The sequence below is a fragment of the Otolemur garnettii genome, unplaced genomic scaffold (genome assembly GCF_000181295.1).
Source record: "Otolemur garnettii isolate 467f Iridium unplaced genomic scaffold, OtoGar3 scaffold00080, whole genome shotgun sequence".
Lineage (NCBI taxonomy): Eukaryota > Metazoa > Chordata > Mammalia > Primates > Galagidae > Otolemur > Otolemur garnettii.
In genome coordinates this window covers 563115-581968 of record NW_003852475.1, presented here as the reverse complement: position 1 = coordinate 581968, position 18854 = coordinate 563115, and the positions used below count along the sequence as shown (strand labels likewise).

The 18854-nt window shown below is 44.7% G+C and overlaps 1 protein-coding gene across 1 annotated transcript in view; it reads right to left on the bottom strand.

The window, feature by feature from the left end:
- The window catches only part of GPR39 (G protein-coupled receptor 39), a 215546-nt gene extending 196958 nt beyond the window's left edge, over window positions 1–18588 (bottom strand). Inside the window, exon 1 of the mRNA XM_003794368.3 lies at window positions 17517–18588. Within this exon, the coding sequence (XP_003794416.1) occupies window positions 17517–18372 (856 nt within the window). The 5' untranslated portion in view covers window positions 18373–18588. The remainder of the gene's footprint in view (window positions 1–17516) is intronic.
- Window positions 18589–18854: the final 266 nt, after the last annotated feature.

Here is an 18854-nt window from a genome sequence, read left to right as displayed (position 1 = left end):
GGATTGTGTGTGAAAACCCCACACTGTACCCCAGAAGTGCATTAATGTACATAGTTACCATTCAATAAAAAAAAAAAAAGGCAGTTCCTGACTGGCACAATACCTCTTGACTCAGGAAAAAATCATCAATAAAACCAATACAGAAAAAGAGTTCTCATTGTCTAGGTCTTCTTGTACAACCAAAAGACGGGCAGCTGGTATTTATCTTTTCCCTCCAGGCTCTGGAGTTAGCAACTTTATAGGTCAGGGAACTCCTGATCGTAAACCCACCTGTATTTGCACAAAAAACTGGAGTTAGCCTATCCCTTCCTGCCTTAAATCCTGGTCCTTGTATCTCTTCCTTACCAATAAATATCCTTGTGGCATTTTTTTTCCGGAACAGGGCTCTTTATCTCCTTTAAAAATCTATTCCATAAGGTATCTTTTCTCCTCAGTTATCTTCTTAATGGCATTGGAACTCTTCTACTGCCTCCTGATTACTGGAAGCTGCTTCTCCTATTATCTTGACCTTTTTTAAAACCAACTTCTTTGTAAAATTATCAAACCATCCTTTGCTACCATTAAAGTCTTCTACCTTTGATCTTCCACCTTCCTTTTGCTTTAAGTTATTATATAATGACCTCCCTTTTTCTAAAATCATAGTACAGTTTATAGGTAAGCTTTAACCCTGTACCTACATAAAAGCTGAATTTTCAATATAAGAGAATGTCTTCCACAAAAAAAGTGTAAGGTTTGGTACCTGCTGGTGTAGCTGGAGTGACAGCTTCACAAATTTCTTTTTGTTTTTTTACAATAGTCTTTATGCTGGACTCATTTACCTTGAAATGGCAGCAACCACAGGTGCAGATCTCAATTTATGGTACATATCAAGCAATCCAACTTTTTCTTGTAACATAATGACTTTACTTTTTGGGAAGACTTCAAACACCACTAGTGGCACTTCATATGGGTCCCATGGTGTTACTGAAGCCTCACAGTATTGCGCTAAACATGATGAAAGATATTCCAGAACCACAGAGAGATCATTTTTTACTTTGATAGGTAATTTGCCAGAGAGACCAACTGCTCATGCCGAGATGATTAGCATTGCACAGAGTTTTAGGTGAACACTCAGAACAACTGAGCTCACTGCAATAGCAACAGGAGGTGGCTATGAAATTACTACAGTTGTACATACTACACTTAATGTTATGATTTACCATTGTATCTTTACATTTGTATACATTCCTCTCAATTGCAAAGGCACTATGTACAATCTGTGTTTGTAAGTTTTAGTAAACTTTAATTTTCTTTTCTTTTTTTTTTTTTTTTGAGACAGAGCCTCAAGCTATCCCCCTGGGTAGAGTGCCATGGCATCACAGCTCACAGCAATCTCCCCCTCCTGGGCTCAAGCGAGTCTCCTGCCTCAGCCTCCCAAGTAGTTGGGACCACAGGTGCCCGCCACAATGCCCAGCTATTTTTTGGTTGCAGCTGTCATCATTGTTTGGCGGGCCCAGGCTGGATTTGAACCCGCCACCTTAGGTGTATGTGGCTGGCGCCTTAGCCACTTGAGCCACAGGCGCCAAGCCTAAACTTTAATTTTTATAAGAGATTTATGTATATATTGCAGTACTAAGTGATGAAATAGACTAGCATCTACATATATTTGATGTACTCACAACATATCTTTTCTTAATTTCTGTTTTGCTCTGCAAGTTTTTTCAAATTGTCATAAATCCTCAAAAACTTTTCCAATATATTTACTGAATAAAATTTGTGTATAAGTGGATCTGAACAGTTCAAAACTGTGTTGTTCAAGGCCCTACTATAGCTTTTGTTAAGCCCCTTCTACATGAACTGTGCTGGAGGGCTCCACACCCTTCTCGCTGAATGCTCCAATCACCCCTTGGCCTTGGTTTACTTCTGATGTAAAGACGATAAAACTGAGGTTCTGAGCTCCTGAGTAATTTGCCCAAAGTCACACACACTTGTAGGTAATGAAAGGAGATTGGGACAGACACACCTCTGTACTGTGCAGCGTCCCTTCATATACTATGATTGTGGACCACATTAAATTCATACTTTCTAGTATTTCTGCTCCCTATAGTAAGCTAAAAAATGTCCACCACCTCCCTGCATTCCATAAATGTTATCTTATAAAGAAAAGGGTCTTAGCAGATGTGATTAAGCTAAGGATTTTGAGGCGGAGTTGATCTTGATCAAGATATTTTAATTATCCTGAATTATCAAAGTGGGCCCTAAATTCCATCCCATGTGTTCTTAGAAGAGAGAACCAGAGAGTTGACATACACAGAGGATACTAAGGTTTGAATGTTTGTATGCCCCCAAATTCATATGCTGGAAACCTATTAGGTAATTAGCAGGTAATTAGGTCATGATGTTGGAGGCCTCAAAATGGGATAAGTGCCCTTATAAAAGAGGCCCCAGAGAACTGGCTGGCTTCTCCCAACATGTGAGGACACAGCGAGAAGTCAGCAGTTTGTAACCTGAAAGTGGCCCTCACTGGACATGGAACCTACCAGTGCCTTGATCTTAGACTTCCTAGCCTCCAGAATCCTATGAAATAAATTTCTGTTGTTTACAAACTGCACGGTCTATGATATCCTACTGCAGCAGCCCAGAGGGACTGAGACAGAGGGGATGATGCCTCAAGACAGAGAGGGAGAGATTTGAAGATACTGGCCTAGTATAAGGTAGTAACATGGCCACAAGCCACGGAAACTGGAAGAGTCAAAGCATGGATTCTCTCCAAGAACCTCCAGAAGGTGTAAGGTCTTTGGCCAGTAAAACCAATTTTGGACTTCAGGCCTCCAGAACTACGAAAAAATAAATTTCTGTTGTTTTAAGTCATCAGGCATGTGGTAATTTTCTAAGGCAGCCACACAGTCCCCGTGCCATCACTCATGTCACCTAAGACTAGGGTGACCAGATTTTAACATCTGTAAGGTGGGACAACATGGCCGGCGGGGGGGTGGGGTGGGGCACAGGCAGGGCCTGACAACAATGCAAACTTTGATAAGCAGTTCTGGATAATCACTTCTCAGCAATTATTTATTACAGTTTAACATTATAAAATTAACAAAAATAATATAAAACTCATATTCTGGCGAAATAGCCATATGGCGTCTGAAAACCGTATATTCCCTTCCTGTTCTCCAGCCCGTTCATGCATTCTTTCCAAAAATCGGGACTTTCTTAAAATGTCGCAGGACGTGGGACAAATTGTTGAAAAGTGGGACTGTCCTGCCAAAATCGGGACATCTGGTCACCCTACCTAAGACGCAGTACCACATACTCAGGACCCCACCCACTGATGAAGTTGGTGTGTCCTAGAGCCTGTCCGTGGATCTCAGGGCAGGGAACCCTCTCCTGATATATAGTGGCTCCCATTCAGGACACACCAAGAAAAGTGATTATTCTGAAGAACTGCTTTAGTGAACAGCTGCCTTGTTGTCTCTTAACTTATAAGGACAGAAAATAACCACCCCAGTGACAGAGTTTAGTTGTTATAAAAATAAAAAGTCAATCAGCCTTCTAATGTGAAATGCAAACAGTTTCTGAACAAAACCTTTTACAAATTACTAGAGGTTTTTTTTCTCAAATGACTTTTTGGATCTTCAGAAGGCAATGAATACACCTCATTTATTCCTATTTTCTATGGTAAATATCCTTGACATCAAAGGTGGAATTTTACATCTGAAACAAGGAGTCCTGGCTTACTGCCAACATTGCAGGGAAATTGCCCGGTGCTAGAAGTGAATGGTGTATCTGACTCCGAAGCATAGCCATAGACCTTTGTTTTCCAGGCCAAGGTTCAAATACAACCTGACTTTGTGAAGAGGAAAAGCCACAATCTGATAGTTGGTGAGTGACCTGGGCAAATGAGTCAGGTTCCCAGGAGGAGACACTACCGAGGCTTTGGCATTAACCAGCTCCCCGCAGCAGCATTTCAGAAGGGGGAGTCTCTGCTGCTGCTCCCTCCCACTCACCCGTCTGGACCCCTGGGCAAGACGCCCAGAACTCAGCCAGTGCAGGGGGAGGTACAGAGGGTGACCACAGAGAAGAGAGCCTGGGGAAAGTCTGCATAGAAAAACCGCAAGGATGACACATTCCTCACCAAACCCCTGGCTCCATAAGACCCCTTCAGGGGGCATCCGTTAACTCTGCCCGGCTCTCCTGGGTACAGCACGGCTCTCCTTTGGGGACCTGCCTCTCACTGCATGCGGTCCTGAAGGCACTATCCATCACCTGCCTGAATCTCAGGCTCACAGGGGCTGGATAAACAACCCTTGCTGGTCTACTAAGAGTGGCCTTCCTGACTGGAAAGATAGCCAAGGATGGGCTGATCCCTGAAGTAGCTATCCCCTTGATGGTGGACCCTAAGCCAGTTGTCTGTGAATTTCCAATCCCCAGATCCCTGAACAGTTTGGTTCTGCAGCCTTTCTCTGCACTCTGTGACCTATCCTGCATATTTTCATAAATTCCTTTTTTATTTCTGAAATAACTCAGGGTTGGGTTTGGTGGGCAAAGAAACTTGGCACAGCCACCAACTCCAAGGTGCCCCAGCCAGTCCCAGCTTGCCTTTCCAACTCCCTCTTCCCCATTCCCAGCATGACTGTGCCTTGGAGTCCCCTACAGGCTTAAAACAATCCCAGTGCCCAGGGCCCCACCTCCTTCTCCCTCCCTGGGCTGGAGGGAGGTATTGTCTAGTGCTCCCCAGGCAACAGAAACACTTACCAGAGTTGACAACTACCACCTTCAGGACCCTTCCTGGCCAAACCTGCACAGCCATCAGCAGCCACAGCCACTTCTAAACCTGTGCCCCCCACACTGCCTTTGCCTGCCAGCTACACACACCACAGCCATAGCAGTCTTTTTGCACCCCTTCCTGCCATTCCTCTTTTCAAAAGCCTTTCATGGCTCCCCATTGCCTCCCATATGTAGCCTGCTTCCTTCAGCCTAGCTATTATCTTCCTCCATACCCTGTCTGCTTTCTGATCTAAATCCACATTCATTGCTCCCTTCTGGGACCCCCCCCCCAGTCTTTCTATTACCTGTTTTCTGAATTTACAGAGCACTTAGTGCAGACAACAAAGCTTGATTCAATTTCAACTGGAAATAAGGTTATTAGTTATTTCCCATGACACCTAGGAGGCCAGAGAATCACATCAGGTTATCCCCCCAGACTGCACCAAAGCAGAGATGCTGCCAACATCTGGCCTCAAAGGCTGACCTTAGTTCTCCTTTCTTTGTTCTCTCAATGCCACTTGCCACACAATGGCCCTGTCTCCAAGGACACTTCATGTGGCTGCTGCTCCTTGCAATCACTCTCTTTCAGTGCATAAAATTGGTGCAGCCCAGGTCACATACTGTATCCTGGCAGCAAGGGATTCAAGGAAAGGAAGTTTCTGTCCACAACCTTGGGGAAACACACTCAAAAAGAGGGCAATTCTCCAAACATAAGAAAAGAATCCAAAAGCTGCTCGGTGGCCTAAAAGCGAAACCACCGGACTTGGTATCATGCTTTCTTCCCTCCCCCACTCCTGATGGTCCGAAACAAGCCCCCTGATGGAGGGTGTCCTCTTTTAAAATACCACCTCTGTTCTCAGGGAAAGAACATGGACTTTGGAACATGGCAGATCCCGGTCCAAATTGCAAGGGTTGATCATGTTGGGCAAGTGTGCAAAGTGAGGATGATGAAACCCTCATACTGATGACATCATGAGGGTGGAGATGAAAACCTAAAGGCTGGCCCCAACTCTCAGACCAACCTTGACAGCAGAATCATAGAACAGAAGGAACAACAGTAAGTTCTCTGAACAAAGTACCAAATGCCTCATTTCTGAGCGCCTATATGTTTCTTGAATTTCGATACAACATGGGAAAGAGGAAGTCCCCCCACCAAAAAAAAAAGTTACTGAGATTAAAATTTTCACAACGTTGCAAATGGAGGCTTAAAGCCAGGTTTAAGTTTCTTCTTAAAAATAATGTGAAGTTTCTTATGCAGAAGTGTTAAGCATAGTTGTATATTTACAACTACACAAGCGATCAACAACTCTCATCTTAGCTGGTGAGGTTAGTCATTCTTAATTCATCCTTTTCTAAGCTTTGAGTTAAAGAATCCCTTCCACAATTGTAGATCAGGGCTACTCAGCCCTGATGTTAGGGCGTAGGTCCCCCAGAGGTCTGCTTACAGTGAGATTGTAACTCATTCTGTGTGGGGATGGCCCAGCACTCTGCATTTTACAATTTCCCTGTTGGTGCTGATGCTGCTGGTCCATGGACCACATGTGAATATCGAGGGATGTAGGCACCATGTCTGGAGTGAAGTCGAGTCAACCCTCTTATTAACAATTCTGGTAACATATAAGCTTACTTTACAAAGAGCCACTGCCCCAGCCCCTGAATCAGTGGTATTTTTAGGCTTCTCCAAGGCTCTCCCTCTAAATTTTGTCCCAACTAGAGAAATATTAAGCTCCCTCAAAGGTGCTTGTGGTGCAAATGATATTATACACACAATTAGGTTTTATAAACACTTCATGAATGAACCAGCAAATGAAATGCCAGGATTTGCAGGAGTGATTAAAGCAGGATAAAGCCAGCCCAGGCAGGCTTCCTGGAGGACTTGGGCTTGCAAGAGATTCAATGATGACTCTCTAAGGTCTAAGGATAACAGTTTGTTCCTATAGAAGTTTCCTTCATTCTCAAGACAGCAACCTTGAATCACCAAGGAGACCTATTTGCCAACCCTGTCAAGACAAACTGGAACTTGAAAAAGTGACAACCTATCAGCTGTCTTTTAAATATAGAAAATATGCAGTTGTCATTTCAACATGATATTTAATCCTTCAGAATGGCAGCATATAGGAAGACACATAAATTTCCCAGAAAGCTTTGTTCCTTCTGCATATATCATGTCTTCCAAAAAAGTACAAAATATAATACTTGATGTATAATTTGTATTTACATCATTATATATTATATAATAAATAAAGCCAAATAAGATATATAAAGTCCCATAACTCTGGCTCTGGCCCAAATACCCTGTACAAAGTGTTTTATTTCTAAAGTAGGGTAGACTTTTCCCTCCTTCTCTGGAGAAAGAGAATAGCTCTTTTACTCCAAGTTCAATGACCATCCGTCATGCCAGCTGGCCTGCTCCCATTTCTGCATGCCTTTGCTAGATTTTTAACAAGTACAATAGCAACTTGATGCTGCAGCCTGGCTTCCTGATCCCATTCTGTCAGGTTCTGGTAACACGACCACCCTCCACCTATCCAGCCACCCTTGAGATGTGTAAAGCAGTGGAATGAGATGTCTAAAAAGTCCTCTGCCTGCCAGAATGGCTCTTACACACAGTAAGTACAAACAGGACATTTTGTCAAGTTTATAAATTGGCACAAAACCTTAAATCAGAGAATGATGAGGCCTGCTAGCCAAGACATCTCTCTTATTCAGATTTGCTTTCAGCCTTGGGGTCGGCTTCCTCTCAACACACACTTTCTCTGTTGGAAGCTAAATGATGAAGGGTAGGTAATCTCTCCTCTGGGGAAGAGACTCCAGAAAGCAGCAAAGCTGCCCAGACATTACCTCATTCACCAAATATTTATGCAATACCTACTAAGTGCCAGGCAATGAGGAAAAAGCTATCAAAAGGAGCTCCAAATGATAATTACAAGATTAATCCAATACCACTTTCCTCTTTGATATCTAAGATTCCAAAAATTCAGCTGGTGGGACACAGACCCATAAATTTTGAATTCCCAAAACAAGAGTCTAAAATTCCAGTAAAAATGTCATGGTGCACCAGAGCCTGGTAAACTTCCTGCTCATTGAGCACTGAGTAGGTAATCAATCAATAAATGGCTTCTGAATTAATAAATGGCTGGACCAAGGGTACAGTTCTTAGAAGGTGAGACTTTTCAAAGAGAAGTTTCTGGAGATTGAACCTGTCGTTAAAGATATAACTAAGACAGGACATGTGTTTACCTTGGAGCCCCCTTTTCAGTGTTCAGAGAATTTATTCGTTTTCTATTATAGCAAACTGTCAAAAATTGAGTGACTTAAAACAATACTTATTTATTAGCACCCAGTTCTGTGGACAAGAGACCTAGGCAAGGCATAGAGGGATCTCTGTTAGAAGTTCTAGGGAAACATCCACCTCAGAGCTCATTCAGATCCCCATTTCCTTGCTGGCTGGCAATGCCTAGAGGTTGCCATGTGGGCTCCCTGATCTCCAAAGCCAGGAGCAGAGAAGTTCTCCCTTGCCCATTGCCTCCCTGGCTTTGACTCTCTGACTTCTCCTGTCTCTGACCTCTACACCCAGGTTTCAAAAAATCATGTGACTAAGTTGAACCCACACAGAAAATCTCCCTATTTTAAGGTCAACAGAATTGGGAACTTAATTACTTCTGCAAAATCCCTTCACTGAAACACCTAGATTACAGATTGATTGAATGGACAGAAGAAGGTATGTGTACTCCAGAGCCCAGGAATTTAGGGGAGCATCTCAGAATTCTGGCTACCACAGAGTAAAGGAGGAAAGGCAGGTGAAGCTGAGGGAGCTTCCTAAAGACCATGGTGTGCATGGTTTCCTTCTGTTTCAGGAGCAGTAGCCACTGTCAGGGAATTCCAGCCTATTAAATTGTGTGCAGCCTTCACCCCAAGCCCAGTGAGAAGGCTGAAGATGCATGAGAGTGCAGGGTGTCTGATCTCAGGGAGTTCCAGGTATAGTCGGGAGACAGCACCTGTGGCCCCAACTGAGACATGTCTAAGATGGGGCCTCACACAGAGGAAGACCAAGTATGTGCTGGAGAGGTTCAGAATGACTTCAAGGAAGAAGTGGGGGCTTGAGATTGCTGGGAAAGAATGGATAGGCCATTGCACAACAGGGAGAACAAGTGAGAGCTACTGTGACCTAGCTCAGCCCCCTTGAACTGACTCATAACCAGAGCCTGAGCAAAGTAGGGGGCAGTGTGGGCCTCTGTGCTGGGAAGTAGGAGTTCCTGCATGGAAATAGAGTCACTGACTGGCCTCGGAGCAGCAAGACTTGGGTAAACCAAGAGCCAGAGGTCTGGTTAATGTCCACAAGCACTCAGTGGTGTCAACTGCTCTACCAAGACTATGTCACTGTGAAGGGTTGTTTCTTTTTCCTTCTGGGAACACAAGCAGACCTGCATTTTGACCCAGATTGCAATGCAACAAATGCTGTCACCTCAGGGCAGCACCAGGGATTCAACTGTGCTGTTTTACTCTGTAAAACCCTGAAATGGCTTCTAAGGGTAAATTTCAAACCCCTTAGCTATGGTCTTGCCTGGAACTGGCTGATCTAGTCCACCAGGCTGGGCTCCTGACACATTAAAGAGAGAGCTATGCAGTTAAGCAATCCTTTTTCACTGTTCACAAAGCCTGGCTTTCCAGATAACTACCTAGCTAAAGAGGTCAAGAATTTTAGCCTCTGGGCCCAAAACTGATCCTTACACTTTTGTCCCAGGCAGTGCCTGCTTTTTCCTCCCCTCAGGTGAGAAATCCCACGGCTCATCCTTGAGGGAGATGGCTGCAAATGAGTGAAATTTAAGGGGAAAATTAAAAACACATTGGTTTAATATTTTCAATACGTAGCCCCTACTTTCCATTATTTTGAGTGCCTCCTTGTCAACATGCAGGTGAGAAATCTCCTGCTAAGAAATAACGTTTACAGTTGTATTATTGAGCTAACATCTTGTTCAGAAGAGTTTGACATGAACTGTTAAACACCACTCTAATCCCTTGTATTTCATGGATACTTGTAGCAGGTACCCATGGTTAAAGCTAATACTCAGGGTCCGATTGACACCAACCACACATTTGTTCTGGAAAGAGCAAATCTTTGGTGTCTTCCATGATGGTTGACTTTTTGGAGGATTCAGAAGAGTCAGAGCCTTTTCTTACATCTTTATTTTATTTATTTACTTATTTATTTAGAGACAGAGTCTCATGCTGTCACCCTCTGTAGAGTGCTGTGGCATTACGGCTCACAGCAACCTCAAACTCTTGGGCTTAAGCAATTCTCTGGCCTCAGCCTCACAAGCAGCTAGGACTACAGGCACCCACCACAATGCCCAGCTATTTTTTTTGTTGCAGTTGTCATTGTTGTTTTTTAGTTGGCTCAGGCTGGGTTCAAACCCACCAGCCACGGTGTACATGGCCGGCACCCTGCTCACTGAGCTACGGGCGCTGCCATCTTACATCTTTAAGTTCAGACTAACTACAACATTTTTAAGAATGATAAACTTCTATGGAACACAAGCCCAAGGGAAATAGAACATTGCCTCCTGATTCCAAGCTGACACTCATTTGTTTACTCATTCAAAAGTTGCCCCTAAAGTCACCACACATAGGGAAAATGGGAAATCACAGCTACCTATATTTATAAAATATTCATTACAAAACTGTACAAAATATTTATAAAAGATTCTTTACATTTTGGCCACCTCTTTGTAAACTTGTATAATGAATATTTTGTAAGTAAAGGTACATTTAGCTACAATTTCCCATTTTCTCTGTGTCTGGTGACTCTAAGGGTGACTTTTGGGACATCCTGAATTCACTGACCATCTGCCATATGCCAGGCACTGGGCCATAATGGAGGTGTGGGGTGCAGCAAAATCCGAGGTCTTCCTGCTCTCACATGAGAGAAGGAAGGCAGATACCAGCTGCAGCACTGCACAATTGAACGTGAAACTACACCTGTGAATCTTGTTTCGACACAAGTTTAATGAAGTCAGGGCAGATGGGCCAGCTTCCCTGGGAGACCTAAGGGAGGAGAAAAAGCCTAGCTTGGGGACAGAGTGGGAGTGAGGGGTAAGCAGAGGGAAGAGCTGGACAGAGAGTATTTCAGAGGCAACAACATGAAAACCGGTTGGGTGCTGGGAGAGTCCAGGCACAGTCTGTTGAAGGAAGTGAATGGGGGCCATTGGGGTAAACAATTAAAGGGTGTTATGGACTGAACTAAGCCCCCTACAAATTCATAAGTTGAAGGCCTAACCCTCAATGTGATTGTTTCTGGAGAGAGGGCCTTTAGGAGCTAATTAAGGTTAAGTGAGGTTGTAAAACCTAATTTGGTAGGACTGGCATCCTTGTAAGAAGAGGAAACGACATTGGGAGGGCACACACACAGAAAAAGGACCACACGAGGACACGAGAAAGCAGCTACTTACACCCTTAGGAGAGGGACTCAGAAGAAACCAACCCCGCCAGCACCTCAATTTCAGAATTCCAGCTTCCAAAACTGGGAGAAATCTGTCTGTTGTTCAAACCATGTGGTCTGGGGCATGCTGTTATGGTGGCCGGAGCAGAGTGATACAAGGGGAAATGGCCCTGGATGGAATAGGAGAGGCAGCCAACACCAGGGCCCATGTCAAGGTTTCCAGCTCGTGGTTGACATAACACCCAAGGGAAGCCATGCCTGGCTTTAGTCTGATGGTGTTGGAGATGGGGGTGGGGATGTCCACCAGCTGCTAGGGGCGACAGCGTGAAAAACAGCCAGATAAGGGCAAGAGCAGATGCAGATTCTCCCAGGGACAACCCAGAGAGCAGGCTCACTGGAAGGGTCAAGTAGAAAGGGCAGTGGGGAGCAGGAGCTCTTTGCAGGTACTTGCAAAGGAAGTCACACGCCAGAGAGCAGGGGTGAGGGGAGGCTGAACACCATTCATCTACAAGAATGAACAGCAGCAATGATGGCCAGTCTCCTCTCAGGAGGTAGCCAAGGAGCAGAGCTGGAGATTTAGTTGGGTCATCCCAGAGTTGCAAACTGGCAGGGAGGAAAAGGTGATGGGACTTGATATGTACATAGTGTCATCTAAGCAGTTCTTCAGGGTACCTTGTCTAATGCAGTCAGCGGGGGCTCCTCAACTCCCATTCAGTATTCTTCCTCTGTGCTGTCTCAGCTCACAGATGGCTTTTATTCTGAGCAGTTTCAGCATTAATAAGCTGAATGCTTTGCTCAACTGAGGCCTCTGCCTCCTTATTACACTTTGGCAGCCCCCATGAGGCATGCAACTAAGACAGATGAACTGGCTTGCTAATGAATGGGGACTGGGGTTCCATATTCCCATTCTCAGAAACAATGCATCTCTCTCGCAGAGAAATGAAATCTCTGACACAGCCTGATTATAAAAATAAGGCAGCATTATTCTATTTGTTTGCCAGGCTGATCACAGAACACTTGCAATTTATGACAGATAACACAAATAGAAAAATAAACTTGAAATATCATTTATTATAGCCACATCTACACCATTAAAGGGAAGAAGAGAACAGGGATGATAAACAGAATATTTGAGGCAAAATTCTTTCCTGGTATAGTCAAATATTTGGGTTATAATAATAGTTTCCACTATTTTAATGATATTTCCAGAGAGATTGGCTTGATATGCCCTTTTATGCTGAGAAAATTAATGATGAAAACATATTTTCTTAAACTAGTCCTGAAAGCAGCTGCTTAAAAATTCTTATGGGCATTTTAGAAACATTTCAAGCCATGCACTTCCCTGTAACCTTGATGTACATAAGAGGATAAGAATGGGTCTGTTAAACTAATTATGTTTTTGGTCATGGCCTGCACACGGGGTATGGAGTTTTAGGAAGTCAATGAAAAGGCAGCTGGAGAAACAGATGAATTAAAGGCCAGAACACTGACAAATGAAGGCCTGTCTACCTTAGACCAGTTAATCCTGAAAGAATGGAAAATTGACAAAGATAATGCCAGGACAGCAGCTTCCATGAGGGTGATCTAAATAGCAAAGAGTTAAGAGAAGACCTGTCTGTGTTCACGATCCTAGTGAGAAAATCCACGCAAAGGCTACCAGACGGCTTTGTCAGAAAAATCATGGCCTCAAGCCACATACAGGTTATTATGGATAACTGTCATAAGAATTAAGATAGTTGTAATTATCGCCTTTATTTACAAAATACAAGATAAGTTTCTTTCTGTAATTCTCACTTTCAAATCCCAAACCTCCTTCCACATGAAAGTTTAGACCCCACTTTAAGGAAACTAACTTTAAGAGTTTTTTCTGGGTGTTGATCGTCCTCAGATAAAGACAACCGCCTGTCAACCACTCTCTTTCTCTCTCTTACTTTCTCCCATTCCCCTCCCTTAATTTGGCCTCTAAATCCGGAGTCTAAAAACCCAGAGCATGTGATTCTGATCTCCTTCTCCCCTCTTCTTCCTGGCTCATTCCACAAATATCTAAAGGTACATCAACTTTATTCTTAGAGCCATCTATTACAGCATCAACTCCCAACCTTTTTTTCCATCCGAACACACATGATGGACATTGTCCACAAGCAAGATATTCTCCCAGGAGCAACCCAACTTGATGTGCAATTCCTGCCACACAGATGTAATTTCTTCCCTTTCCTTCTGCCTCGAGAGATCAAATTATAATATAAAAGAGTGTAATTATTACAGGGTCCTGAATCTTCTATGATTTTTTTTACTTTTATAACTTTATGGTTATCTGTAAAAAAAATTTTTCTCATAACTACAATCGAAAGCCAATCACTACAGTACTCTAGGAGGTAGCTATAACCAAGTCCCAATCACTTCATACTGTTTAAAGTTATAGATTAAAACTATATTTCTTTCATACTCTGTTGTTTCACATTGAGTGGGTAACATTTAACAGCAAGCCATGTGTGCAATAAACATAGACATGGGTGTCCAGGGTCCTGGACGCTATCTCCATTGGAATAACTCCAAGGGAGAGATCAGAAAGATAAGATGGAAATTCTGGGAAGGACTTGCTTGTAAGGAAGGCTCATTTTGCTCATCCTCAAAAGGAAAAGACCCAAATCCACCAGTTTCTGTTCTCCAGAATAAGCAGAAACCCAGACCGGCAACCTCTTTTCTGACATTGGACAATATTCCACAGCTACATTAGACATAATCTTGCAACAGGAAACAAGTCTAGTACTGATTCTCACTGAGCTGACAAAAGGAAGGAAGAGACTTGGGTTTCCAGGAATGTGAACTTTCGCATTATAATTGTTTCTCCTTCAAACCACATGAGAGCTGGTAGGCATCCCAGGCACCACTTTCTCTCCCAGAGTTCCCAATTTGTCTTCATTATTTGCCAGCCCAACACTTCAACTAGATTCAGGCACAACAGGGAAAGACGCAGAAAGGAAAATTAATATTTTCTACACGGGCTTCCCCATCTTGAGTAGATTTATGAATGTGTTTCTGTTGTGCAGAAGTTAGCATTTTTAACAACAAAGGGGTAAAATTCATAATTATTTTTTTATTGCCTCAAGAGCTCCAAAGACATCTTGTCCTATGTCGTCATTTACATTTCACATTAAATTCAAGATTTGTTCAAAATGAGCAAATACTTATTTTAATTTGATCCATCTGTGAAATGAAATACTAAAAAGACAGCTAAATCACTATATTAAATTCAGCGATTTGTAAACAATTTATGTATTCATTTGTTCTGGGTTAAAAATGCCCCAAAGCACAAGTTTTATGAAACCCACAAAGTAAATTGCATTGTATTAATCTGATGGATGCAGGCCATGATTTCTTCCTCTTCACTCTATTAATTTATTTCCTAACTTGAGTTAATTAGCGAGGTTCCTATTTTTAACAGCTCTTTAAAATTCATTGGGATAGGAGGACATTTGTGAGAACTGCTTTGAGAACCTACTGCAGAGAAAATGGGCTAATACAACTGGTAAATTTCTCTAGGACATTATCCCACATTGAGCACCTGATTACCGTTCAACAGTCTATGCCAGGATCACAGTGGGTGATTAATACAGAGTTGTTATAAGAAAGAAAGAAGGAGCTAGAAGGAAAGAATGAGAGCGGCAGCGAGAACAAACTCATTCCAGGTGATTACTGATGGACGAGTTGATCACCAAGGTCCTATCCATCTATACCTGAAAGTCTGCACATTCTGACTTTATGCTACAAAATGGAGACTGACTTTAACTTTGACTCACTGACAGAGAACAGGTATCTACTCAGAGAAATGCAAAGAATGGGCAAATAGAGAATAAAGATAAATCAATTTTTTTTCCTTTGGTCAAAGGCAGCCTTAATTCATTTGAAGGCAGTTGAAGACTGCTTCCTAATTTGTATCTACTCTCTAATTCTTAGCCACTTAGGCCAGGGCCTTCCACACTTCTGTAAAAAAAAAAAAAAAAAAGAAAGAAAGAAAGAAAAAGAAGAAGGAGGAAAGATAAAGGAATAAAGAAATAAAACAAAATTAATTAAATAATTAAATTCATTCACATGAAAGTATAAATTACAACTAACAATTTAAGAGTTGCCTAAAACAGTATGTATGCAGAAAGTGAGAACTAGTCTTTCAACAAATAGCCAAGCTTTAAGCAAATGCAATGCCCATTTCTTTCTGGAATGTTCTGAGTAGCAGTCAGTGGGTGATAGAGATTGAATTGGGTTGACTGTCCTTCCCATTGCCCCAAATAATATTACTTGCCAGGGGTCAACCTCCAGAAAGGCTGGCCCTCGGAGGCAGCAAGGCCACCAAGCTAACCTACCTGGCACCTTCCCTGTCCAAGTCCTGCCTTATTTCATTTTCCCTTCACCCCATGCCTGAGGACGTCATGGGCAGACACTCATTTCCCTGCCCTGAGAAGCAGAGTCATAATCTTTGAGTGTGAACTAGGTCTTCTCTAAGCCTCAAACTCCTCCTTTATAACAGAAATATAAACTACCTAGCACAGCCTCTGATGCACACTAGGCATCCAAATATAGTACGTTCCCTCCTCTCATTGTGCACAGGCACAGAGTAAGGTCAGCTCAGCTGGTCACTGCCATGCCAGCGCCAGGGGCAGGGCTGAGACGCTACCGGCTGGTTCTTCCCATCTCTCCCTCACTGCCTTCCAATTTTCTCTCAACTCCAGTTCCTGGCCCTGGAACCTGTCGCTCAAGTTTCCACACCAAAACAAACATCACCAGGATTTATTCCTTTCCTGATGCCACAGGCAAGAGGAGAATGAATCAACTCCCCCTTGATTCCCATGCACACAGCCACAGTGCATTCTTTTTCTTGTTTCTGCTAAAAAATACTTTTGAAAACCCTTTGCTCACACATACTTCTTGTGTGTCTATTAAAGCCCGGTGACCCAGAGGGCAGCAACCAAGGCCACTCTGGGGCCTGCAGACATGTGGGTTCCCTGTAAATACTTTCTTTGAATACAGAAAAATGCCTCAACTTTAAATAATTGGATCACAACACAACTTTAGAAAACAAGCAGATTTCTCTGCAGGGGAACTGTGTATTCTGGCCGATCAATCACATTCTGGGACTCAAGAGAAGCTGGATTTTCTGGATCAGATGCACAGGCTGTCCTGCCAAGTTCCTCTGCTCGGGTGAGGATCAGACCCACTGCTGCAGACACCCAAGCACTACCCTGAGGAGAGCTCCAGTTCCTTAAGATTGGGTGCGAGACCACTCCAAGGAATAAAATAGCCGCCCGGAGAGGCGAAGGAGGAGAAAAATGGGAACAAAATCGAATTGCCTAAGGAAGGGTCTCCAGGGTAAAGACAAGGCTGGATAAGAATGTTCCCTTTGGGGCAGTGCCTATGGCTCAGTGGGTAGGGCACCGGCCCCATATACTGAGGGTGACAGGTTCAAACCCTGCCCTGGCCAAACTGCAACAAAAAATAGCTGGGTGTTGTGGTGGGCGCCTGTAGTCCCAGCTACTCGGGAGGCTGAGGCAAGAGAATTCTAAGCCCAGGAATTGGAGGTTGCTGTGAGCTGTGACACTACAGCACTCTACTGAGGGCGATAAAGTGAGATTCTGTCTCTAAAAAAAAAAATGTTCCCTTTGGCAGGACTCCTTGGCTTACTCTTGTAATCCTAGCACTCTGGGAGGCCCAGGTGGGTGGTTTGCTTAAGTTCAAAACCAACTGAGCAAGAATTAGACCCTGTCTCTACTAAAACTAAAACGAGCGGGGCCTGTGGCCAGCGTCTCTAGTCCCAGCTACTCAGGAGGCTGAGAGGCAAGAGGATTGCCTGAGCAATCCAGAGCCCCAGAGTTTGAGGTTGCTGCGAGGTATGATGCCATGGCACAATACCCAGCGCCTTAAAGTGAGACTCTGTCCTAAAAGAAAAAACAAGTTCCCTTTATCTCTGCCACAACATAGTCCTTTCCAAAGGACTTTCACCTCTCCTGCATTGCCTAATTTGTCCCTGCCACTTCCCAGTGTTATTATTTCCGTTCTAGCCAAGACAGTCTGTGATTTGCCGTCAGTCACAGCTGTTTTGGAATACACCCAGACCTCTGAGTCCCGCTGTTTTCACCACAACCCACCACAAGTCCCCAAAATGGAGAAGAGAAACATCCAGAGACCCGGAGCAATGCCCTCATTCTGCTATAAACTCTTCCACCTCAATGAACTTAAATTAAGTTCCCATCTTTGGAGGCCAACTTCCCCTGAAGGGGCCCGCAGGCAGCGCCCAGCGCAGGGAGCCGGCTGCCCCCAGGTGGACCCCACTCACTCAGAAAGATGATGGTCTGCCTCCGGGCCGTCCTGCTCTCCTCGCTCTCCGACTTCCTCAGCTGCAGCTGCCTCCCGCGCTCCCCTGGCGGTCCCCCCTTGCTCCTCAGGAGCGCCTGCATCATGTTCCAGCACATGAAGGCTACGGACACCAGCACCACGAGGTAGAGGGCGAAGGCGCTGAAGATGCTGGACTGGAAGACAGTCCAGCGGCTGGAGAGGTTGGTGCAGATGGACATGTTGGAGGTCTCAGGTTGCTCGTGGTGGCGGGTGAGCGAGCGGTTGCAAGTGAGACCCCGGTGGCTAGGCACATTCACCAGAGGGTACTCAATACCCATGGCAAAAAGCAAGGGCAGTGCCACCAGAGCGGAAGTGATCCAGACGAATCCAATCAGCAGCTTCACCTGGCAGGGTCCTGACACGGCCTTATATCGGAAGGGGTGACAAATGGCGACGTAGCGCTCAAAACTGAGCGTCAGCACATGCAGCAGTGTGGCATAGCTGCAAGCCTCGAAGAGGAAAGTGTGAAGCTTACAGCTCACGGCGTAGCTGGGCGTGGTCAGGGGGTTCCAGATGATGCTGTAGAACTCCATGGGCATGCCAATGAGGAACACCAAGATGTCCGAGCAGGCCAGACTCACCATGTGATCCGTCACCTGCTTCTGCAAGTAGCCTTTCTTCTGCAGCACCTGGGTGACCCGAATGGTGATGCTGTTCCCCAGGATACCCACAACAAAGATGACCAGGTACACGAGGGTGAGAGTGATCTTGATCCAGGTGGCCACCTCAAACTCGGGGACATGGCTGTGATCGATGATGTGGGAGCAGTCACTGCCGGGGCTGTGGGGTGAAGCCATGAGGCAGAGCGCTGCACCACCAGGTCTAGGAAGCTTCTCAACTTCCCTTCCTCTTCCCAAAAGAGCCCAAAGTTTTTGGCTGCAACTCACCTTACTGGGTGCTGGATTTTTTTCTCCTGGCAAAGGTACCGTAGTTTTACAGGTGCTTTCATGGAAACTTCCTGGAGTAGCCTACCCAAGCAGAGGCCCAGGAGGCGCCTGGGGGTGGGGTTTTGGGGCTTGTGTCTGTGTGTAGGCGAGGCGGGGAGAGGGCGGAGGAACAAGAGCCGCAGCTCCCGGGCCCTCGGCGTCCTGGGCGCGCTCCGCCTTGAAGCCCTCCGCTCCTCCTCTTCCAGCTGGGGGACTCCTTGCTGGCCATGGCCCATCCTCCCTCTGGGGAGCACCCTCTCTGGTGCCGGGAGGCGGGGTGATTTGTGATCAATCATTAACCACCGCAGATTGTGCTCAGCCCTCCCACCCCCACCCCGCTCCCCTCTCCGCCC